The following is a 26721-nucleotide window of genomic DNA, read 5'->3' as shown; positions in this document are numbered from 1 at the left end:
TCTTGTGACCATTCTGGAATGTTGGTTTAATTCCTCCATGGAGCAGCACTTTGTGTACCTGATCGCTCATGCCCCTCACGTAAGGTAAGCAAGCAACAGGAAGAGGTTTCTACTGTTCCTTTGCCTATTTTAGCTTCACTGTCCTGTTCTTGTTGCTATGTCCATTCACATGGAATGTTCTCGAGAGCTCATTCAGTTCATGCTGGAGATTGTCAGCATAAATAGCACAGTGTTCTTTTGTGCTGTATGATGGTGAGACTTGACATGCAGATATCTGTTGGTGTGGGTCAGTCTCATGTGTGCTGTGTCATGGTTTGGTGCTAGATATTCTATAAAGTTGTACATCCAGAAAAGGCATCTCTTTGTTGTTTGCTATTTGCAGCATGAACTGAATGTTTTTATGCTAGCTGTTGAGATGCTGATGAAAACTGCGTAGTTTCACGTTCCTGTGCGGGTATATGATGGATGTCTCATCTACAAATGTCAGCCAACAACTTGACACACTGTTCGAATGCTTCCATGAATGTCAGCTGCTACAGGTGAAAGGAGCAGCCCATTGCCACTCCATCTGTCCACTCGTAAAATTTGTTCTGCCAACTAAAATATGTTGATGACAAGTATAATTGCACCAAGTTGCGTGCATCTGGTGAGATTTCTTCCTGGAGGAGGTTAATGGTTTAAGCCATGGGCACATTGGTAAACAGAGATTTTTATGTCAAAGCTGACTATTAGATTCATAGCTATTGTTTGCTGATCTCATTTGAGCTGGGTGAAATCCATGGAGAATCCTTTACACACTGGCCAGACAGCGTAATTCAGGGGCCTTTTTGCAAGATATGTGAGTGAGTTGCTCCCACTACCCAGTTGTCTTGGAGGACAGACTTCCTAAGGCACCTTTGATACCTCCGCATAATCTTTGTGGCAGTAGTACTACCAATGTGAGCACCAGGGTTGTGTCAACAACGATTCTAGAACCCCCGATTAGACCTTTGTGTCTGTCCCATTATCTTCACAGTGGTTTTACTTTTCAGTTCCCTGGGTATGAGATCAGTCAGCAACTCGCTTGTTTTGACTTCATATTATGTAGTGTCCATTATTTCTTTGTGTTTCCTTTATCCGCCTGTAAAATTACAATATCAATTACATCTGCATACATACACAAGCCACAGCATGGTGCATGGCAAAGGTTACCTTATACTGATGCTATCCATGCCCTTTCGTATTCCACTTGCAGTTAAGTGAGGAGAAAAATTGCTGGTTCTTAAAATTTTCTCAGTAGCATTCTGTGAAAAGAATGTTGTCTTCCCTCAGATGACTACCGCTTGGGTTTGCTAAGTAATACTGGCATGTTGAATGAACCTGCCGGTACCAAACCTAGCATCCCACCTCTGAATTTTTTCGTTGTCTTTTTGAATCTGACCTGGTGGGGCTCCCAGACACTTGAGTAATACTCGAGAATGGTTCACAGTAGTCTTCTGTATGTTGCCTCCTGTACAGATGAACCACACTACCTTAAATTTCTCCCAACAAACCAAAGTTAATCACTGGTCTTGCCTGCTACCATCCTTACGTGCTCATTGCATCTCATATTGCTGTGCAATGTTAGACCTAGTTATTTAATCAACGTGGCTGTGTTGAGCATTAAGCTACAAATGCTATATTTGAACATATAGCATTGTTTTTCCTACTTTTCTACATTAACTTAAATTTTTTTCCTAGATGTAGAGCAAACTGCCACTCACAACATCAACTAGAAGTTTCGTGTAAGTCATTTCGTATCCTCCAACTGGCACTTGGCATCACCTTTCTGTACTGCACAGCATCATCAACGAATGACCACAGACTGCTGTTCGCCCAATATGTCAAATCATTTATGTATGTAGAGAATAAAACTGGTCCTATCACATTTCCCTGTGGCACTACTGACAATATCCTTGTTCTTCATTATCCATCCAGAGTTCACTTAGGGTAACTCTCTCTTCAAGTAATACATTCCGCTTGGGAGGCCCTGTGTACTGCAGGATTCTAACACAGCCCCTGGTTACAAGATGCTGATTCACTATTGCCTGCCAGAATAGAGCTGGCAATAGCCGATGCAGCACCCATCCATAGCAACTGTCCAGTGCAGTCCCAGTGTGTGATGTAGGTAACCATGTGACAACCAAAATAAGACAGGATATAGGCAAAGACCTTCATCAAAATCCAGCAGTTAGTCTCCGTGGAGAGGACTGCTGCACAGTCAATTGAAACATTGTTTTATTTGTTTTAATGTTTCATAACTTGCCCCTTAATATCCAAAATGATTTCACTGAAATTGATATTTGCCATGGCAGCCAATGAACTTACATAATCAGTATTTTCCAACTTACCTTTGAAGTATGTGTGCAGTAAGCACTTGTTTTCTCATGTTGGTGGTGCATAACTTCATCTCTTGCTGTTACTTTTGCTCAGAATAACTGTTACGTACACAGTGTTCTGAGTGAGGTGATGCAGTGATTGGTTGAGTTTGCATTAGGGAGGACTGGGGTTCAAATTCATTTCTGACCATCAAGACTAAAGATTTTATGGTTTGCCTAAATTCATGAAGGTGAATTCCTTGAAGGACACTTTTGAAAGGGGCACAGCCAATTTTGGTTCCAATCCTAAGTAATTCTAAGCTTGTGATCCAAGTCTAATTACCTTCTTTTTCTCAGTAAGTCCAATGTAATATATTTCTTGCAACAAATTTGTAATACTTTTGCTCCATTACCTTAACAAGTTAGTTAGCAAATTACCATTTCATGCTGGATACATTTTCAAGTTTTTCTGGGTTTTGGTAATCCTCAGATCCCTGATTGTCAGTCATCTTAATTGTTTACTTTCTTAAGTAATAGTACATGGTGTGGCTACATGAATCTTGTGTGTGAACCAAGAGAATGTGAGGTACTCAAGACCTTAACCCAGTGGAGAAGCACCCATTGTTTATTATATCAGTAAATTTACAGTATGCACTGTAAATGCTTTCGAGCTGCACACCATGCATGTTATTTACATTGTAACTTTTTGTTGTACTAATGCTTGGAGGTGTCATTACTGGTTCAAGGACAGTTTGACTACTGCAACAGTGTATGTCTGATGGTGCATAAATATCAAGAAATTAACGTTTAGTTTAATTCCAGGTAGAATTTTTGTAAGTAATATGTGTTGGTTCATTTGGGAACTGAGGCTGAGATTGGTTGAATGATAGTTGTTCTCAGCATCAGTGCACTGAAAGCTTCAGGATGGGCTTTTCTAAAGCAAGATATTTAGTTTGGTGATTAAACATTCTCAAGTTAGGACAAGCCTTTTGAAAATGAGGTTGTGCTTAACCCTCCAACTGCAGATGATTTTTCTCTGTAAAATTGCAGACCAATTTTATACAATATTGAGGATAATTATAAGGACTGTATTAAAGGAACGTAAGAAGAAAACAAAAACTGAAGCAATTTTTAATTGACATTTAATGTACATAATGCAAGGAAACACGAAAATTGCGTTCAACTTTATAAACCCAGGAGAAACTTATTGATAATTTTTCTGAGTGTGTTACCTCCTGGAGCAAGGTTCCATACACAAGCTCACAAGAAAAGGTTACAAAATTACTGGTGTGAGAAGAGATGTATGTAAGGGTGTGGGCAAGGCTTGAGAACTTGTAACATGTGACTCATATGTTCTAAAGCAACAGAAAAATATTTAATTGGAAAAAGAACAACTTCCAGTGTACAAATAGCCCAGATATTACATCCGATGTGGTAGCCTTGCACAGAATTGTACAGAGCCCCCCCGCACACACGTGTACGTACTCATCACCCGTGGCAGGAGTCTTAAAATTTGTTTACCACATAGGTTCTATATAATTGTGCTATGCCACAAAAAGTCAAGTCGCAAGAGAAGGTAACCTAAGTTTTGTTCTTAGTGATTTTCTCTATTCTGAAGGAAGGGGGGGGGGGGGGCTAGAGAGAGCGAAATTATGCGTATATAACACAAGCTGTCAAGTACACATAAAAAAAAACCACAGTTATGTCTATGTCCCCAGACAACATACTTTTTTTTTGTGTCTTCCCTGTGTATGGGAAGAAGTACGATATTGGGTTTTGCCAATTAAAAATATTAGCATCTTTGAAGCAGTCTACATATACTGCTGTGGTTGAGTTAATAGTACTAAAATAGTCAGAAGTGCCTGTAGATGACTTCCCTACAGAATTTTAGTGGATGATGATTTCCTTAGTACCAATAGAGAGATTGCTTTCATGCTGCAAGCAGAAGTATGTAATCCCTGCCTTGCACATGGGAGGGGAGGGGGGGGGGGAAGCAGAGGGGAGGGGAGGGGAGGGGAGGGGAAAAGTCCCAGCCCCCTCACTAGACAGGCAGTACTTGAAAGAAACAAACATGTACCTGGCTTTTGAACTTTTAGGAAAGCACCAGTAGTCAGGCCTGTGCCTGGAGACCAAAAGTTCGGAGGCCTGAATTTCGGGATCAGACCACGGAATATATAACTCTGCCTTTAATTTAGCTTTCACCTGTTAGTGGTGTGAAAATTTCATTTTAAACTGTAAGACCCCTTTCCCTAGCAGAATAAAAAGCAGGTTAGAGAGATGCAGGTGGTTGAAGTGGCTTCCAATTTAAGGACTTGCACCTCATTCAATTACACACCACTTTTTACACTTGTGCATTCCTAACCTACCTGTTATCCTACTGTGGAAAGGGGACCTACAATTTAAAATGGAATCCAAACCACATGTTGTTTTTGGGGAATTATCACATGACTTCTAGGTGAAAGCTATGTTAAGGCTTAGATAAATAGTCTGTGGTCCGATTGTTGTTGATGTGATGTTGTGGTGGTGGTGGTGGTGGTGGTGGTGGTGGTGGTGGTGGTGATAAATTATTATTTTTTATTATGAAAGCAGATGTGACAAAGCAGCAGTGTTTACTGAAATTCTTTGTGTAATTGAAACAAATCTTATTTCCTTAAGTTCATCATTTTTCATCAAAAAATGTAAAAATAAATTATATTGATGTAATGCTATGAATCACCTCTACTCTTGCCATCTATTGCTGTATCCATACATGAGTCATCTGATTTGTACTTATACTAACTTGGCACAATTATTTTCAGTACACAGAATTTATCAGTAATGCTTCAGATAATCTGTTTTTGGCCACTACAACACTTTAGTTCGTACCACTTCACCTTAGTAAAATAGAAGACAAATGTTCCTAAAAATGCCGGGCTGTATTGCAGTTTAAATCTGCTTCAAAGTAAATGTTCTCTGTTATAGGATCATGAGTCCATTCTTATTTCTCCTTTTTGTAGCACTCCAGAATGTTCATCATTTAATGAACACTATTGTGAATAATTGGCTCTCTTTTAGGAATAGCAGTTGGAGTCGGCAGCAAACTCTGTGATGAACTGTACCTATCCTCTTAATTCACTTCTAAACGTAACAGATAGTGATCACAACACTGCACACTACATTCACAATGGCTCTTAAAAGGATAAAATGCTAATCCATGCTCTGTTGTTCCCTGCCTAAGCCCAAATTATTTGAACATTTACTAATTTCACCATTCCCAGTTGCTCCTGTGAGAAGTGCCAAGTTTTTGCATCCACTGTTGTGACACCTTTACATCCCACCACAGGCTTCCACAGAAATGTATTTAGGAGGGGGCAAAAATTTTAAAATTGCAATTTTTCATGTAACTGATGTTGAGTTTGAAAATGTGTTGTGCCGCTAGCATTAATTTTGAGAGGAAGTATACAAAACTAACTTATCTGAAATGACTGATAATTATCCAGTCAGTACTTTTAAGTAGGTTGCTTTGATCCATAAACTATATTCGTATTCAACAATCTGACATATCATATATTACATTCAGTTAACTAATTACCTATGAAATATGGGTGGAAAATGTTTTAAAAGTCGTTATATTTCAGTGGTTTTGGGGTGACACTGCCATGATAAAATCTGTGGTACAAACATTCAGAACGAGAAAATTCTCTTGGATATCAACAAAAGGAACCAACAAAAAGTGCCACATTAATGTTGCATGATGTGGAGAAACAAGGAACTAATGTCAAACAACACTTATTCAGAAGTTTAATGAATGGGTGACAGCTGTCAAAACGGAGGTGGTGTTGGTGCATTTTATATGGACAGACATATTTATGGAGCCATCTGAGAGGTGGAGATCGACATCTAGGAAGGTAGCACGATGAGTTGAGAATGACCAGGTGTAGGAGATTTGGGAGTAATTGTTGAGGTTATGGTGGGAAGAGCAAAGGTTGGCCTCTGGGCATGATGTATTTACTCTAACCTTATCTTCATGATCCCTATGTGAGTGATACGTAGGGGATTGTGTATTCATAGAGTCATCATTTAAAGCTGGTTCTTGGAACTTCATTAATAGACTTTCTTGGGATAGCTTAAGTCTGTCTTCAACAGTTTTCCAGTTTTAATTCCTTCAGTATGTCTGTGACTCTCTCCCACAGACCAAACAAATGTGATCATTCGTGCTCCCCTTCTCTGTATACGTTCAGTATCCCCCGTTAGTCCTATTTGGTATGGGTCCCACACCCTTGAGCAATATTCTAGAACCAGTCACAAGAGTGATTTGTAACCATCTTCTTAGTAGACTTGACTGCATTTCCCCAGTATTTTACCAGTAAAATGAAATCACCCATCTGCTCTACCCACGACTGTGCCGATGTGATTATTCCATTTCATATCTCTATAAAATGTTACACCAAGGTATTTGTAGAGTTAGCTGATTCCAACTTTGACACATTATAGTCATAGGATACTACATTTTTTTGTTTTGTGAAGTGCAGTTTTACACTTCTGAATGTTTAAAGCAAGTTGCCAGTCTTTGCACCACTCTGAAATCTTATCAAGATCTGACTGCATCATCTGCAAGAAGTTTGAGATTACTATTAATACTGTCTGCAAGGTCATTAATTTACAACATGAACAGCAAGGGTCCCAACACAATTCCCTGGGGCACACCTGAATCTGACGATGACTCTCAGTCCAAGATAACATGCTGGTCCTCCCTACCAAAAAGTCCTCAATCAGTCACAAATTTCCCTTCATATCAGATATGATTGTACTTTTGACAGTAAACACAGGTGTGGCACTGAGTCAAATGATTTTTGGGAATCCAGAAATACTGCATCTACCTGACTGCCTCGATCCAAAGCTTTCAGTATGTTGTGAGAAAAGGGCAAGTTGGGTTTCACATAATCAATGTTTTCAGAATTCATGCTGGTTGACATTGAGAAGAACATTCTGTGTGAGATACCTTATTTGTTTGAGCACAGACTATTTTCTAAGATTCTACAACACATCTATGTCAAGTATATTGGACATTAGTTTTGTGGACCACTTCTATTTAACTGTGATTTTGTCCAAGAACTGGGCATGGTTTTTTGTTTGAGGGATGTACAATAAATTATAGTTAGAAGAGGGGCTAACTCAGCCAAAGATTCAGAATAGAATCTGACAGGGATTCCATCAGCCCCTGGAGCTTTGTTCAGCTTTAATGATTTTGGCTGTTTCTCAAGACTACTGACAATAATACTGATTTCACTCATCTTTTCAGTGGTATGAGGACTAAATTGGGGCAGTTCTCCTGGGTATCCATTTCCACATCTACATCTACATCCATCTCCGCAAGCCACCTGACGGTGTGTGGTGGAGGGTACCTTCAGTACCTCTATCGGTTCTCCCTTCTATTCCAGTCTCGTATTGTTCGTGGAAAGAAGGATTGTCAGTATGCCTCTGTGTGGGCTGTAATCTCTCTGATTTTATCCTCATGGTTTCTTCACGAGATATACGTAGGAGGGAGCAATATACTGCTTGACTCTTCGGTGAAGGTATGTTCTCGAAACTTTGACAAAAGCCTGTACCGAGCTACTGAGCGTCTCTCCTGCACAGTCTTCCACTGGAGTTTATCTATCATCTCCATAACGCTTTCGCGATTACTAAATGATCCTGTAACGAAGCGCGCTGCTCTCCGTTGGATCTTCTCTATCTCTTCTATCAACCCTATCTGGTACGGATCCAACACTGCTGAGCAGTATTCAAGCAGTGGGCGAACAAGCGTACTGTAACCTACTTCCTTTGTTTTCGGATTGCATTTCCTTAGGATTCTTCCAATGAATCTCAGTCTGGCATCTGCTTTACCGACGATCAACATTATATGGTCATTCCATTTTAAATCACTCCTAATGCGTACTCCCAGATAATTTATGGTATTAACTGCTTCCAGTTGCTGACCTGCTATTTTGTAGCTAAATGATAAAGGATCTATCTTTCTGTGTATTCGCAGCACATTACACTTGTCTACATTGAGATTTAATTGCCATTCCCTGCACCATGCGTCAATTCGCTGCAGATCCTCCTGCATTTCAGTACAATTTTCCATTGTTACAACCTCTCGATACACCACAGCATCATCTGCAAAAAGCCTCGGTGAACTTCCGATGTCATCCACCAGGTCATTTATGTATATTGTGAATAGCAACGGTCCTATGACACTCCCCTGCGGCACACCTGAAATCACTCTTACTTCGGAAGACTTCTCTCCATTGAGAATAACATGCTGCGTCCTGTTATCTAGGAATTCCTCAATCCAATCACACAGTTGGTCTGATAGTCCATATGCTCTTACTTTGTTCATTAAACGACTGTGGGTAACTGTATCGAACACCTTGCGGAAGTCAAGAAACACGGCATCTACCTGTGAACCCGTGTCTATGGCCCTCTGAGTCTCGTGGACGAATAGCGCGAGCTGGGTTTCACATGACCGCCTTTTTCGAAATCCATGCTGATTCCTACAGAGTAGATTTCTAGTCTCCAGAAAAGTCATTATACTCGAACACAATACGTGTTCCAAAATTCTACAACTGATCGACGTTAGAGATATAGGTCTATAGTTCTGCACATCTGTTCGACGTCCCTTCTTGAAAACGGGGATGACCTGTGCCCTTTTCCAATCCTTTGGAAAGCTACGCTCTTCTAGAGACCTATGGTACACCGCTGCAAGAAGGGGGGCAAGTTCCTTCGCGTACTCTGTGTAAAATTGAACTGGTATCCCATCAGGTCCAGAGGCCTTTCCTCTTTTGAGCGATTTTAATTGTTTCTCTATCCCTCTGTCGTCTATTTCGATATCTACCATTTTGTCATCTGTGAGACAATCTAGAGAAGGAACTACAGTGCAATGTTCCTCTGTGAAACAACGTAGGAAAAAGACATTTAGTATTTCGGCCTTTAGTCTGTTATCCTCTGTTTCAGTACCATTTTGGTCACAGAGTGTCTGGACATTTTGTTTTGATCCACCTACCGCTTTGACATAAGACCAAAATTTCTTAGGATTTTCTGCCAAGTCAGTACATAGAACTTTACTTTTGAATTCATTGAACGCCTCTCGCATAGCCCTCCTCACACTACATTTCGCTTCGCGTAATTTTTGTTTGTCTGCAAGGCTTTGGCTATGTTTATGTTTGCTGTGAAGTTCCCTTTGCTTCCGCAGAAGTTTTCTAACTCGGTTGCTGTAACACGGTGGCTGTTTTCCATCTCTTACGATCTTGCTTGGCAGATACTCATCTAACGCATATTGTACGACGGTTTTGAACTTTGTCCACTGATCCTCAACACTATCTGTACTTGAGACAAAACTTTTGTGTTGAGCCAACGGGTATCCTGAAATCTGCTTTTTGTCACTTTTTCTAAACAGAAAAATCTTCCTACCCTTTTTAATATTCCTATTTACGGCTGAAATCATCGATGCCGTAACCGCTTTATGATCGCTGATTCCCTGTTCTGCGTTAACTTTTTCAAATAGTTCGGGTCTGTTTGTCACCAGAAGGTCTAATATGTTATCGCCACGAGTCGGTTCTCTGTTTAACTGCTCAAGGTAGTTTTCAGATAAAGCACTTAAAAAAATTTCACTGGATTCTTTGTCCCTGCCACCCGTTATGAACATTTGAGTCTCCCAGTCTGTATCCGGCAAATTAAAATCTCCACCCAGAACTATAACATGGTGGGGAAATCTCGAAATATTTTCCAAATTTTCCTTCAGGTGCTCAGCCACAACAGCTGCTGAGTCAGGGGGCCTATAGAGACATCAAATTACAATGTCTGAGCCTGCTTTAACCGTGACCATTTGTAAAGGAACATTCAAAAATGGAGTTAGGCATTTCAGCTTTTGATTTGTTACCCTCAGTTTCAGTTCCTGTCTCATTTTCTAGGGACTGGGCACTAATTTGGTGCCATTAATAGTCTTTTTGTATGACCAGAATTTCTTTGTGTTTTGTGAAGTATCATTTGATGATATTCTGCTATGGCAGTCATTGATGCCTTCATACATTGCTCTATTGGCAGACAAACATGTTTCATTCAGCATCTCTCCCCCTCTATAGCACTACACTTTGTTTTACACCTATTACACAGTATCTCTGCTTCTTTAAAAGTTTCTCTACTACTACTGTGTATCATGGAGTTCACTTCCCATTATGAACTGTTCTACTGGGTACATATCTATCCACTGCATGGTCAGCTATTATTTTTAAACTTGGAGCCATAGCTCCTCTACGTGCTCCATCTCTGTGCTGAAAGTTTCAAATTCCTCATTGAGATATGACACTACTTATTACTGAACATATATTTCTTTTTGCGTGTTTTACTTGTCCTTTGTACTTTGGTAATTGTTGTTGCCACAACTACATCATGGTCTCTGATACTAGTTTAAATGTGGATGTCCTCAAAGAGTGAGGTCTGTTTGTTGCCGTTAGGTGGATTTCAGAGAAGGAATTTAGTAATGGTTCACATGATGTCTTATCATGCCCACTGCTAGCAAAACTGTAATTTTCCCAATCAATTGTTGGATGATTAAAGTCTCTACTAATAATTACAGTATGATTGGGGAACTTATGTACAAGTGAACTGAGGTTTTCTCTAAAGTTTTCTATTACATCAAGAGATGAGTCTGGTGGACAATAGAAGGATCCAATTATCATTTTATGCCCATCCCTGACACTGACTCTTGCCCAAACAATCTTACATGCAGCTTTGATTTATATCTCGGTGGATTTCTGTTTTTTGTCTACTGCAACAAATACACTGCCTCAATTTCCAGTTTGCCTATCTACACTCAAATTTTCCCCAAAAATGTATTTGCTATCAATTTCAAGCCTTAACCAGCCTTCTGTGCCTAGCAGTGTCTTGAATGTAAGATGGAAGGTTATGGACAATAGTTTGGAGGTGTTTTTCAATGAGGGACTGTTCTGTGGGAGCACTGTAACCAGCCACAATAAGACGACCTGTAGGTTTAAATTTGTGAAATAGGTAAAATGTAGGAATGTGGAGTGCTGCTGTCATGAGGAGGGAGGTTGTTCCATTCAGTAAATTCGATTATTGTTATTCAACATTTTGTTTGCTTGAGAAATTCCATATCCGATCACATTAATGGATTTACTGCACTACTTCCATGCTTTCTATTTTTAATGTTGAACTGGAATATCTAAAGTTGAATTAATTGTGAAAGGACGTTACATTTTTTGGATTGGTTGGCACAAGCATAACCCAGGAGCAGGATTTGAATGGATAAATGTGGGACATGCAAAACTAACCTGAAAGGCCTGGTAGAACAGACTTTTTAACAGCCTTGGACTGAACTAAGGAAGTCCTTGTCCCTACATTTGTCACACTATTGTGCATTCAGGCCAACTGAACTGCAGACTGCGTAGCTGTGTAACTGAATTTGACACAGTGTTGCACTCTGTAGAGTTCAAAAGGGTCCAAATTACCTGGAGAGGATGTCAAGAATTTGTCATAATTTCCTGTGAATAACATGACAAAAAAGAAATACAAGACATATTCAGTGATCCCTAAAGTCACAGCATTTCGCTTTGGGCTCAGCAGTCTAGTAGAGCTGCTGATAATAATTGCTAGAAATATACGAGAATTCCGTAGTGAAGAAAAAGCCTATATTCAGATTCCAGGAGGGAACAGTGTTCTCTCCTGCTTCCTCCCTGCCCCCCTATCCCCTTCTGTGGACATCCATATATGCTACCAAAACTGCATTTTCTTTGTATTTCCAAACAGTTTGTGCTATTTTGTAGACAAGAATTATGGGAAACAGTGGTTTTAAATTTCTTACTAAGAAATTTTGGGATCACTCTCCAGCCCCTTTAAGACATGTCACTACCACCCCATTACAGCTCTGTAGTTTGCAATCTCATTCTGTTGACTCCTCATACCATCTCCTATGCAATCATGCTCGTCTCATTTTCTTCTTTGGTCTTTCAGCTTGTTAGTATGATTTCTTCTCCATCCTCTTCTGTAAAGCTCTTACTTGTTATCTTAGTTCCCTGGTGTAATCTTCTATATTATTTGCCATGTTGGTACCTCTTGTTGCATTTGTCTTCCTCCTTCCCTCTGTTTCTGTAAAACACTTTAATTATCTGTCTCTTTGCTGTTTCCATTTGTCATATTTCACATCCATCTAATAGTACCTCGTTATTGCCTCATTAGCTTTCTTCCTTTGTTTAGAGTTTTGTTTATGTTCCTTATCTTTTTGGTATGTTTTGTCTCACTTCAGATATTTTGGTCATTTTGTTGTTACTTAAAGAATAATGTGTACTTTTGTTTTGCATGCAAATTGTGGAACTGTTTGACGTAATTCATACAAGGAAACAAACTTCTATTAATAAAGAACTGCAGATCAATGTAAACTGTTTTATTGATAGCTATCTAACAAACTTTTATAAGAAATAAGGTTATTTAACTGTAACTTTTCATTGCCAGCTGCTTTTGAATTGCATTTTCAGTGTTCTATCTAATACAATAATATATCTCCTGAAATACAATTTTTTTCTAATTATTTACATTCATAACAGTAAATTGATGATTCATGATATACAAAGTATAAAATTTTTTATATAACATATATGTATCCAAATTTAGTGGTCAGTGTGCAGAAGCATTTTTTGCCCCTTCTTCATGGTAAATCTTGTTTACCAGACAACGTACTGCTAATCATCCACAACATCCCATAACATCAATGCAGCATCAGTACCTCCTACAGTAACAACATTTTTGTCATTAAAGAGAAATCTTGCAACTGCTATCTGCATGCTGTATACCTTTTCCTCATTATATTCAGCTTTGGGACTAAGGCATGGATACCTGCAAAAGTAAAATATGTTTCATTATTTTTCTGTATAAAAGGAGAACATACATACAAACACACCAGATGGCTGAAACAAAATTTTGTGTAGTAATAATAAATACTGAAATTTTCTTACTGATGAAAGTAATAATATCCGATGACACTGAGCAAGATGCAGCAGGGGTTACAACACTGTACTTGTATTTGGGAGGATGGCGGATCAAATCTCCAGCCAACCATCTGTATTCAGGTTTCCTGTGGTTTTTCTGAATCATTCAAGGCAATTATTGGGATCTGTTGCAAAATACATGACTGAATTCATATCCCAGTCTGAACAAGTGCCCATTATCTGACAACTTTGTTGTCGATGGAACATCAAATCCTTTCTTCATATGCTCACCTAGAAACAGCATTTGGCTACTTCCCTGGCCTTAACAAAATAATAATTATATATGTGAATGTAAAATATAGGGAAAGAACTATTTCTATGGAAATGATCAGAAAAAGATGTTAAAGTAAAGCAATGACAGTGGTGTTTTTCATCTAAAGGACAGTATCGGTAGCACAGTTTTCAAGAGGAATGTTGGAATCTTTAGATGGAAGAACTATTTATAAAACTGATGTTATTTCTTCAGTCATTAAGCATAAAGTAGATAAAAATGTAAAAAATCAGGTAAATAAACAGAAATCAGAATAAATGTGTGAGAGCAATGGAAACCAAATGTAGATGGGAAGCTACAGATAGGCACCAAATTAAATTGTGGTAGATCAGGATACCACAAAAGTGCATAGCACTGTCAGGGCTATTGTGACTACCATTTGGTTTAAGGTACTATGACACATAAACTGAAAATTCAGAACTGATATGTATTTTAATCAAAGACAGATTGATATACTCTCAAAACAAATCAGCAAAAGGTGAACACTGTTCAATGGAGAGTTTGAGGTATCTGCTATCAATGAGAGCCATAAACTAGTAGGGATACCAGCATGGTAGTTTTCAATGAGAATGCAGGCTAGTTAGAGAAGAGCAGAAAATCTGTGTTAAACATTACCAGAGGAAGCACAATAAGATTTTCTTAGTAACCCACTAATTAACTGTACAGAACAGTTAAGATGTTCCAAGAGGCCAAGGCATTAACTTCATTTGCAAAAGATAATATAAGAGTGCTATTTCGGGACTGAATATTTTGATGATCTTGTTAACTTTGAAGAACTGCTCAGTTTTCACGAGTCTGTAATGGTGGAGGCTGAACACCCCTTTCCAGTGTTAACAAAAGCAAATTGAACAGCAAGATTTCTAGGGAACTTGGAACAGAAGCTGCAATGCATTAGGCTAGAAATAACGTTCTTCTCACAAATTGTTTAGAACACAGCAGATTTTGTGTAAATGTTCTGCTGGAAGATATTTGATCATCCATTCTACAGCTGGGCCTATTGATTTTGCTCCCATCAATTTCCATCTTTTCGTACACTTAAAAAATTTCTATCTTGGTAAACATTTTGACAATGGAATAGAGGTTTAGAAAACTGGTACACAATCTTTTCCATCCTAGACCAACCTTCATGACATGAGAGCACAGAAGTTAAATATGTAGTATCGGTATGAAAAGTGTATCAATTCTGCTGTGCATATGTTGAGCAGTAGCTCAATGGCTGCTGTATCTGTCCAAATAAAGGCTTTCAGGTTACTATGTTTTTTCCTGTGTACACTAATGAGAAAACTTGCTTTCTGGACAAATCTAAAATATGTGTTACATAGACAGGTGAACATTAAAAGTACTAGTAACATTATTTGAAGCCACGTAGATGTGACAGGCTTAAGATGGGGACTTGAGCTATCATTAATTCTGTTTTGTGTAGCACTTGGTGGAGTTGTAATAGACATTTAGAAGGTAGGTTGTCAAAATGTTCATTTGGACCACAAAAATATAACATATTTAGTCTATGTTGAGATTATTCTTTTTTATCACATAAACAAGCCAAACTGGGAAAAAGATGACAGAAACTTACAAAATAGTAGCAGTTAATGTTAGCCTAAAAGTGAAAATTTAAAAATAATTTTTTTTCATGGTATTAGTATAATACTAGAAACTACTGGGTGGAATATAAATATTGTAAGGCATAAAGCTAACCACTCTCAGCATATATATGAATAAGGCCAGGCACTAAATGAGCAACAGTCACATAAACAAGACTGATAATGCTCTGTGAAAATCAAAGTTTTCAGCAGTAGGTCTATCCACATTATTTTCATCAGGAAAGCAACTTACTATCAAAGAAGTAACTGAATCACGCAGAAGTAAATACTCTAACAGTGCCCATTGCAACCAAGGTTTACATTAGCACCAATGATGAAATATCACTTGTAGCATCAATGTTTCACACAGGACACACTCCTATGCAGTATCTTGTTAACAAATGCCTGATTCAACGCACTGCTGAGTACACAATCCACATCTTTATTAAAGTTGTTAACACACATTCTAATTTACACAGCTTCTCTCATGATCAAAAGACATTTTAATCCCACGTCTGTCTGAGAATCATTCCAATTTTACTTGATGTTGCTCCACAGGCATAAGGAATGTCAAATGTTGATCTTGTTCTGTTAACTGACTGGATTTTTGTATGCATTTTCTAGACACAGCTGCCTTGATTTCATGATCCTGATAGCTATCTTACCTGAATGCAGTGGTATAATGAATTAATTTTGTGCTGACATAGTTCTTATCTGGTACACATTTAGCTCTGTATCAGATTATTCAACAAAGCTCTCTTTTGGGCAGAATGGTGGAAACTGTGCCCATTGAGACATTGTTCTGTAAGGGTCAGTTGAAGTTACACCAAGTTGTTCATAGAACTGTCTAAAATGGCCAGATTTCCTTCCTTCTGTTCCACAGTAAATTTTATGTTGGGATATGTGCTGTTCACGTCAATGATTTTCTGCAATATTTCCTTTCCAAGAGAACAAATAAAAAGATGTTATCAACTTGAGAATGAAAACAGGTTAGGCAAAGAGGAGCATTGTTTAAAGTATGTTCTTTAAAATTCTCCAAAAATTGGTCATAGCTGGTGACAAGGCCTGAATGCATGGCAATTCTGCCACTCACTTCATAATATTCATCACTATATGGAATGTAAGAGATGGTCAATGAGTGCCAGAATAACCCGATGTTTTCTGGAGAGAACAGGTTGACAAGCAAACTCTATGTAGCTTCAACAACTTTATAAATAGAGACATTACATAGAGACTGATCATAATTTTGTATGCATTGAGATGTCTTTGTTTCATGATGTCAACAAAGATCTGGGAGCTCCTAATGTAGTTGTGGGAACACTGCTCCATGAAGCATCATTGCTGGTGGTCAACTAGACTCTGGGCCAATGGACTCTTTAACCAGCAATCAGTCTGGTTACTTGACTGTGTTCACACATTTGTGTATGAATGCTCTTATCAGTAATAAACATTGTTACACAGTGTGTGAAGGTAGTGGTTATTTGCCTTAATCACACCCTATACTCTGCAGATCTAAACAGCACCCAATAATAGGTGACATGAATTCTGTTAAACATTTGGCTAATCTTTATGCTGTAGAGCCAGTTGCACTATTGAAGGGTCTTAGTGGCATGCCTTCTTTGTGTATTTTAGGGACATATGATCTTAGTGGCCCCAAAGCCATTGGTCACAAACGCTTCCCATCTTCAGAAAGGCCTGATTTTTTAAAAGTAGCTCTCCTGTCATTTTTACTTAGTGCTCATGTTGGATGACACATTAAAATTTGGTATGCATTATCCTCTGACAAAACAGAGACTTTATCATGATAATCTATGGCATTAATAATAACAACTGCATTTCCCTTATGGGACAGCAACACAATTAAATTCCTGTTATTCTTCAGAAGCCTGGGTCATTATATTTTCAATCTGCTAATATTAATCTTAGGGAGTTTGGCAATTGGTAAAACACAGACAGCACAGTTTTATATTGTCTGCCATATATTCAGAAGATGACACAGAGCTAGTTTCACACCAGATTGTACTAATGATTGGAGTTGGAGCAAAATTTAATCATTTATTGAGATTGGAAATAGCACCTTCATCAAGCTCCTTATCCAGCAAGTTGGAAATAATGCTTCATTGGCCAAAGTATTTCCTTATTCTTTAGTAATGGTAATGGTAATAGTAATGACAGTGGTACGTAAAGTGCCCTCCGCCACACACCGTTGGGTGGCTTGTGGAGTATAAATGTAGATGTAGTAATAAGATTGAATCATTTTCTGGCTTAAGCCAACATGCTGATGCAGGCTTATGGAATCATTTAAAATCACTTCTCTCCCAGCCTCTTGATGAGAACCAGTCATTTTTGGCCTTGATGTGGTTGGAGCTTTTCTTCCAGAGAGCCACTCAAGGTAACGCAGGCTTGATGCCAAGTGCTTTCAGACGAAAGTCCTCGAACTGCTCAAGGACGTGCCAGACCCCACTGAGGTAGGGGCAGATGCCACCCTAGCATTCTTCACCCAAAGAATACACCAAGCAGCAGATGAAGCCACGCCAAGACATTGCCAAGGGCCATGACACTTCTCGCGACAGCTACCGCGCCATATCCTGGACATGATCACTGAGATGAACCGACTGTTTCGTGAATGGCAGCTCACTCGCCAACCAGACACAAGGCACCACTTAAACCACATGAGACGTGAAATTAAGGCAGCAGACTAGGAAAAGCATATGTTTTGAAAACATAAAACTAGAAGTTTAACTCTTCCATTAACTTTTCTTAAAAAACAGAAAAAAGAACAATTGAGACAAAAAACTTAAATTGAAAATGATAACAAACTTATGAGCAACACCAGAATTGGGAATGGGCAGACCTTGTGTCTACCCTCAGTCCTGAGGATGGTAGTGCATGGAGGGTGGTAAAATCCTTCCTACACCGGCGACAGCGAATACCGCCCTTACAGGTTGGGAACGATTTCACCAGCAATCTGGACACTAAAGCCAGTGTTCTGGCTGATGCATTCACAGCGAACTTCACAGTGATGGCCGACATCATCGACGTCAATCACATACGGTGGGTCCATGAGCAACTACTAACCTTCTGCACCGCAAGGGAGGAAGGTGATGTTATCGAGCCGATAATGGAAGAAGAAGTTGCTGTGCAGCTTCACTCGCTGAACCCCGAGAAGGCTGGAGGCAGCAATGGCATCACAAACCTCCTGCTGAAGAACCTTCTGCTGGGATTACACTGGCAATTTGCCGATGTTTTCAATGAGATCCTTCGATCAGGTGTCTACCCCTCTGTGTGGAAACACGCAGAGGTTGTGGCCATTCTGAAATCTGGCAAGGACCCACACCAGGCATCCAGCTACAGACCCATCAGCCTGCTCCCGTCCCTCTCAAAGTTTTTTGAGTGGCTGTACATGAGAAGACACTTCACCCAGGAGGGCATCATCCCGGATGAGCAGTTCGGGTTTGGAGAAGAACATGCCATTTCCCACCAGATCCTGCGGGTGGTTGAACTGGCAATGAGGGCACTGGAAACAAGGGAATACCTTGGGGCCGTGTTCCTCAACGTCTCCTGAGTGTTTGACTCGGTGTGGCACAACAGTCTCGAGTTCTAACTTTTTGAACAAGGGATACCTACGTCCCACATGATGCTACTGCAGTCGTACTTGTCTGAACAAACCTTCCACATGAGGGCCAACGACGGTACATCCACAGACTGGCAGATACATGCAGGAGTGCTGCAGGGGTCAGTCCTCGGTCCCTCGCTGTACTCCCTGTACACTGCCGATATCCCGAAAGTGGCAGGAGTTGAACTGCTGCTGTATGCAGATGATATGGCTCTGTCCACTCGCAGCATGAATGCCCAAGTGCTGAGAAACCGCCTCCAACGTGGGTGCAATGCCTTTGGCTCATGGGCAACAAAATGGCAGCTGAAATTCAACGTCACGAAGAGTCAGGCAGTTGTCTTCCCCGAAGACTTCTGCGCCAGGACTTACGCCAGTCGAAATCCTGGGAGACAGTGAAATACCTAGGGGTCACCCCGTACCGTAGACTCAACTGAAGCATCACATCCATGATGTGAAAGGGAGAGATATAGGACATCTTTGCATCCTGTATCCGCTGCTAAACCCACAGTCATCATTGCCATGGCAACACGCTATACATTGGTCTGCCCACTGTTAGATTATGTGGCCGTGGTCTGGGGGAAAGCTGCAGATGCTCACATTGTGACTCTGCAGCGGATACAGAACTGCACCCTGAAGACTGCTATGCATCTTCCGAGGTGCTTCTCGATACACCAACTCCACAAGGACACCAAGATCGTGCCTCTCCGAGACAGGTTTCGCACCATTGGCAAGAAGTTCTACGAGAAAGTGGTACACTCCCGCAACCAGCTCATCTGCGGACTGGGCCAACAACCTCATCACAGGCCAACCACATGTTGACCTGTCCTACTGAGGGATTAATTTTCACTAATCCCCCATCAGAGTGTGTCTTTCTCTTTTTCAGGCTCCACCAGCAAGGACAAATCAACAAGAGTGGTAAGATATATTCTCTCCCCCACAGGATCCACAGATATGACAAATTTTGTCCAAACTGCACCATCCCAAGCCAAGTACAGGCTTGTCTTTTCAGCATCAGCATTCCTTGGTGAGAGAACAGTCAACAGAAAAGGATGAAAGTTAAGTGAAGTGCAGGCGTTACTGTCTCATTCATATCTTGTGTGTTACATTCTGTCCTTCATAACTGCAATGGTTATCTTCCATATAATCTTTTCCACTGCAGGAGATCTTACTTGATGTTTAATGACTGTGAACTTGGGCACAACATCTTTATCAAAAGAGCACTGCAGGAGTGCTAGATTACATAGAAGTTATAATTTCATGCAGAACTGCTCCAGTTAGTGAACATGACACTATGTCCTTACCATAAAAGGCAGAAATGCTGTGTCATTGATAGATACACAAACAAAAACTACAGAGCTTTGCTAGCTGTCTGAATGAAGTTCCTTTTTCAAGCTTGTAAGAAAAACATGCACACGCACACACACACACACACACACACACACACTCACTCAGTCACTCACTCCCATGCACATGACTGTCTCCCTAGCTAACAAAGCTCTGTACCTTCTGTTTGTGTACCTATAGACAATGCAGTACTGCTGCCTTTCGGTGAGTCGTCTCCTTTATTCCTAAATAATTTGTATTTCTCAACCCAACTTTCCGTACATTATACTTACCATAAAAGAAACTAATATAGCTATAAAGTCTTTCACAATGGATTTGTTGTACCTGCACGCCAAACAATCACACATGTATATAATGTGGTAGTGACCTCTGCAACCAGACATTGCATTGTCACTAACAATAAAATGTCACTTGCAGTGTCTTTGTTTACAAAGATGAAAATGATTTGGTCACTGGTGAAAGGGTACACAAAACTGCACCAGATTCAGCTTCTCTGTAATCTCTTCTACATTTTCTTTTCTTTTCTTTTTTTGCATTTGGTTCAGGTATGATAAAAATTTCATATGGGGTACAGTTGCATTCAAGTAAACAAGCTTTTCTACACAAAAAGGGGATGAATAAAGTACCATGTGTTGCATTATAACACATTTAGTTTCTGATTATTTTTACTAGTGTTTTGCTATACAAGTGAAAGATCACTTACCTGAAAAGCCGCAGGTAACCATCTGAGTCACCACACACCAAAAGGTCATGTGCTGATGATCTGTTTGCTGTCATAATCATGGATGTCATAGGATAATACCTGTTGTTCCATATTCCTGTGGAGAAGGTAATTTTTATAGTATACGGAATTTTTTGTGTGGTTGGCATACCATACCACACAGAAGATTGCACATCAAGCATTTGCTCTCACAAGCACACAAGGAAATCTAGAACACTATGAACCCAATGAAGTTTCAAATGAGAATACAGTGAAATGCTTGGGTAGTTACAGTCAACAAAGCAGTCCACAAGGATACAAGTAGCCATGGAGTGTAAAACTGTCTTGAAGGAAACTGTTTTTCAATAAATCTGTTCAACAGATCTCCCTGATTCAAATCAAACGCCTTCAGAATCAACATCACAAACAAATGATTTAGGTAACTAGTGGTAAAAATGGCACTTTTGCCAAAATTAATTGCTTTAACAAGTTGTTGTGTGATAATATATCAGTTTGATATTGTGGTAAACAAAGTTTTCTAGATTTAGTTTCATTATTTATAAGTAACTTAAATACATTGACTACTTGCATTGTATTGAGATTAATCTGCTGTCCATACTTCATTTGTATTATAATTATGAGGTCTCAGTGACAAAATGAATTGCATTCCACTCCAGTCCAGTCAACGTAAAATAAGTTTTTTGAATTATTCTTTTGCAGTCAGCCAGATGGCATCATGTGACATTTTGGCAGTTCTGATGGCTTACTGTCTTTCAATGGGCACTGTCTTTATGTTACCTCTCTCCTGCTGTCAGCAGTGGGCCAGCAGTACCTGGACACAGCTCTACTGATGATGTGTTGGGGTAGTGTGTGGTCTGTACATGAGCAATGGTCTTCAATGTTTGTGTTGTCACCACTTGGCTTGGGATGTTAAGGAGTAGTGTTAGCTTTTCAGTTGCCATGATGTGAGTGCATCTTCCCACAGACTGCCATTGCACTTAGAGCACACTCAAGCTGGGTCTCAAGTCTTACTTAATTGGAAAGCATAGTTTCCAATTACAAGTTCACCTTGTAGCTGGATGTCTACAGACTCTTAAGGCGCAATCTCAGAATGTGGTGGCCTTTTGTAACAACCTGCTGCAAAGACAGTGTTTTCCAACTAAGTAAGGCTTGAGACCCAGCCTAGAGCATGCTTAAAGCACACCAACAGTTTGTGGGAAAATCTGCTAGTATGACAGCAACTGAAGAGTGAAGAACAGATCACACATCTACATCAGCAGTGTCCTGAGCCCAGTGGTGGTGGCATTGTGACTGAGGACTGCAGCTCATATGTCCGCCGCTCGTGGTCTCGCGGTAGCGTTCTCGCTTCCCGAGCACGGGGTCCTGGGTTCGATTCCCGGCGGGGTCAGGGATTTTCACCTGCCTCGAGATGACTGGGTGTTTGTGTTGTCCTCATCATTTCATCATCATCCAGGAAAGTGGCGAAATTGGACTGAGCAAAGATTGGGTAATTGTACGGGCGCTGATAACCACGCAGTTGAGCGCCCCACAAACCAAACATCATCATCATCACTGCAGCTCATAGCAGACAACAGGATGGAGAGTTTATATTATCACCCAGTGGCAGACAGTCAGTCATTAGGGCTATCTACAGACGGTAACAAATGAGTTGTCCAAAATATCATGCCATCTAAACAGTAACACCTAGCTGAATTCCCCCAAAGAGTTCAAAATTAACTTATTGAGAAAAAGAAATATTCAATATGAGTCACAGGAAACATCTGACAAATGCTGTAAACAACATATAACTTGATATCAATAGCAATTTTTTCAAATGATCTAAGCTACAGATCAGTCTGTCACCACAACAAGGCTTTTCTTTAAATTTCATATTCATTGGCTTTGCCAACTCACAATCAGTCAACTTTCAACCTAATGTAGATCTCAGCAAAGATATGGATCAGTCTGTAACCACAACTAGGGTTTTTGTTTTCAAACTCATTATATTAACCAACTAACAAAAAACTCTGAATATATGCCCCCAAAAGTGACATCACAGCAACCATTAACATTACACCAGTGGTCAAAGCCACTGTGACAGGTAGTGATTTAAAATACCAGATAAAGATATATATTAAACAGCGAGATCATCAGCCTTGCAATTCAAAAGTTGTGTGTAAAATAGAGATGTCTGCGAAAAGTGAACAGATCAAGTCAGAGGGGTCAAACTATAAAGTGAGGAATCTAAAAACAGACTCAGAAGAAGGCATAAAAAGATAGATCAAATCTAAAAACTGGAAAAATAGAGGCATAAAACAGTGGTCTTTGCACGGGGGAGTGGTCATGTGTCCCACACCCACAAAACATGAGGGGAGGCCCCAACTAAAAACACCCTGCCCCTGCACTTTTTTGGCTGGGGAGGGGAGTAGCACATGGAGGGGAGGGCATGGGAACTGGATGTGGGACAGGGAGGGAGGAGAGGGGGGGATGGGGCTGGGGTAAGGAAGAGGGAGGAGGAGAGAAGATGTAACAGAGGCAAAAGTTGAAGAAAGTGACACTGGATGGAGTCAGTCACATTTTTGGCAACTCTGTGTAAGATAGGCGGTCCAGGGACTTGTACTCTTGGATATCCTTTTCTCCCTTGTAAGTTGGGTAATCTGGCAAACATGGAAAAGAACATACAGCTTCCCATCATGTCAGTCACACATGACCTTTACCTTCTCTGGGAGGGTATCTCTCTCGAAAGCCAGAATGAAGATGCTGGTTATGCTGCAGTTGTCTTTATGATCCTTCTGCATGCATTGAACAAAGGGAATGCTGCATCGCTCCAGATCAACCTTGGGTTCCTCATTTGTTTGCAGAGTGAAGTCGTGATGAAAAATCACAAGCATGAAGAGCTGCAGATTGGGCAGCAGAAGAAGCTTTGATCAACAGGGAGCCTGACTGTATCGTACTGAGAGACTCCGCCCTGCAAAACTTTGCCCTCAACATTCCAGGGGTGGGGGGGGGGGGGGGGGGAACCAGTGGGTTTATGGCAATGAATGTGTTCCCATCCTTCCTAGTACAGACCAACTAGCAGGGAAAGTTTCATCCCATGACGGTGAGCCTGGCCCTCCTTCCAGGGTGTAGCCAGGGAAGGGAAGGCTGGAGGGTCATATAAAGCAGTGTTCAATTAACATTTACCACTCAGAGAGATGGCCCTTTGAGAACAGCAAAGTTCTTGCAGCTTGATATGCTGAATGTGCCAAGCATCTGTCCTGATACCACTCACTCCAGTCAGGGGCTCTCCCCATATGTGCCACCCAGCCACAGCAAGGGCTGCCTGGCATGGCGTCTATTGCTGTGAGTTCCAGTATGACAAGCAACCACTCCTTGGCATACATGGGGAGGCAACAGCTCAATTATCAGTAGTGTGATCTCTGTGTTGTCAGGGGTTCAACCAAATGGCTACATAACAGCCCTACCACATGGACTGGCTGCATGTGCTGGTGACCTAGTGGGGTGGAGGGGGGTGACAGAGGGGAAGGAAGAAAGGGGGGGGGGGAGAGGAATCCACACTGTAGACATGGAGGTGGATGTCAGACCCAAGTGGGGACCAAAACACTGAAAAATATTAAAGAGAAGAGGCAAGAGGAACAACAATGCAAGGAATACAGGGAACAAGGTGGGTAGCCAGGTCAACATAAATCAGAACACAGAGAGGGGAATGAGGGGGCAGCAGAGGCAGAGAAGGAACAAGGAGGAAGAGGAAGGAGCACGGTGAAGGAAGTGCAACCAGGGAAGGAAGAATGGGCTGCAGTAGCTTGGGGCCCTCGTGTGCATCAAGCAATCAAGCATGAAAGCATGAACTCACAAAAGAACTGTTAACCCCCTTGTGTGTGTGTGTGGGGGGGGGGGGGGGGGGGGGGGAGATTGTGACTGTGACCTTGAAACTTGGTGATGACATTCTCTACATATTCACCCTTCACTCAGACACATTTCTCCCATTGATGGATACCTAGGTAGATACCTTGGTTATAGAAGTGTGAATTTTGGATGTTCAGGAAATAAAAATCACTTTGTCATCATTCTGAAGATGCCTGCCATACAATGTTTTTTTCACTTAAGGAAAGGAAAAGAAGTCACTGGATCCCATGCATGAAACTATGGGGATAAGATAAAATCTTACAGCCCGAAGAAAGGCTGTGTCCAGTGCAGAATGAGCTGGAACATCCTCTTATATTTCAGGCTAAAGTGTATAAAAAAGAAATTACTGTGCTACAACTGATATGTACTAACAGTTAAAATAACTCTTCTTTTAAAAATATTTGAAATTACAAACTTTCTTGTATACTTAAAATTCATATTATTAATTGCACAATCAAACATTAATTATCAAATTTATTTCTAGATTGATTTATAAACTAATGATATATTTTAGCAAAGATTCTTCTTTGGTAAAGAAAGTTTGTAAACTCTTTTGCTTTGTAAACTCTTTGGAAATTGTGAGTATGGCAGAATGTAAGTAGTGGTGGGCATGCCTCTGATAGAAGTAGACATTTTCTAAGTTTGTCACCTACTATGTAATTATTGATTTTTTCTTTTGAATGTGGAAAATATAAAAACAGTGTGATGAAGGAAGATGTGACAAAGAATAAAATTCAAGAATAATACAGGCAAATCTTCATCAGTTATTTAGTCAGCAAGAACCTACAAAATCAAAATTTCAGCTGCAAGAATGTACCCCTAGACAAGACTTTGAGGTATCAACAACAATGAGACAATGAAGATAAGTAAAAAGTTTCTCTTTTGCATATCTTACACTTCTTGAAGCTTTCAAAATCTGTGCAAAAGCAGAGAATTTTAATAGTGATGTGTGGGAGGGTAAGATTACAAGTGGGGGCTCAGCCGGGATCTGTTGACTGATAATGTTTGTCTATTGCAGAAGAAGAAAGAACAGCAGTTATGTGTGTCATTTCTAGAGAGAGAGAGAGAGAGAGAGAGAGAGAGAGGACTGCCCAACAAAGCCATATCAACAGTGATGAGAATGTCGTATGATATCAACAATGATGGACTGGATGAACTGAAAGAGGACTTGACAACTACAATGAAGTACATCAGAAAAGATAGGTACAAATCATTTTTAAATTAATTTTACTTGCTGGACTCATGTGATTGCTAGCAAAATAAATAGAGATTAGGGTAGTGGTGATGAAATGAAAGCTGTAGGACCCAGCCTAGACATGTTTGAACCAAGTGAACATGTAATTAGCAAAGAAACAATGAAAACTGATATTCTGCTGTTGATTTCAATAAAATTAGAGAAAATGAAGATGGACAACAATAGCAAATTTAGTGCAGTTAATGATCATATAACAGAAATAAGAGCGGACAACAATAGCAAAATTCATGCAGTCAATGATAAATTAATGGAAATATGATCTGAAAACAATGATAAAATGGACAGGTCACAATACTGAATTGACAAAAAAAAAAAAAAAACTGAAAAATGAGTTGTCAGATGGATTAAAAAGTGTGAATGAAAAAGTCGATGTATTAGAAAATAAATTTATTGTTTTGAAAAATAAGTTTGTGGCCCAATTGGCATAACAAGTGAAGAATGTTGATGACATCAGAATCGAACACAAAGCCATAGCAGAAAGAATCGAACAGAACGTTAGTAGTTCAGATCAAAACATTTTAAATGTTGAAAAGAATATTCTAACTAATGTAAATATTTTAGATCAATAAATTTCAGTAGTTCAGGAAAATTGTATTCACAAAAATCTTTATTCAAACAATGGTATTGCATGGTCCAACATTCCAATCAAGAGTTTTCCATCAGCCACTTTACATCAGTGGGTTTTCTACACC

At 40.0% G+C, this 26721-nt stretch overlaps 1 protein-coding gene across 1 annotated transcript in view; it reads right to left on the bottom strand.

The window, feature by feature from the left end:
• Positions 1–12881: 12881 nt before the first annotated feature.
• LOC126176443 (echinoderm microtubule-associated protein-like CG42247) overlaps positions 12882–26721 on the bottom strand; it is a 349669-nt gene continuing 335829 nt past the window's right edge. The window contains exons 17-18 of the mRNA XM_049923600.1: positions 20872–20986; positions 12882–13205 (exon numbers count right to left, since the gene is read on the bottom strand). Coding sequence (XP_049779557.1) covers positions 13052–13205; positions 20872–20986 — 269 coding nt within the window. The 3' untranslated portion in view covers positions 12882–13051. The remainder of the gene's footprint in view (positions 13206–20871; positions 20987–26721) is intronic.

The sequence above is a fragment of the Schistocerca cancellata genome, chromosome 3 (genome assembly GCF_023864275.1).
Source record: "Schistocerca cancellata isolate TAMUIC-IGC-003103 chromosome 3, iqSchCanc2.1, whole genome shotgun sequence".
NCBI classification, from domain to species: domain Eukaryota; kingdom Metazoa; phylum Arthropoda; class Insecta; order Orthoptera; family Acrididae; genus Schistocerca; species Schistocerca cancellata.
Note: the sequence above shows the minus strand (reverse complement) of the source record. Positions and strands in the feature narration are given on the sequence as shown.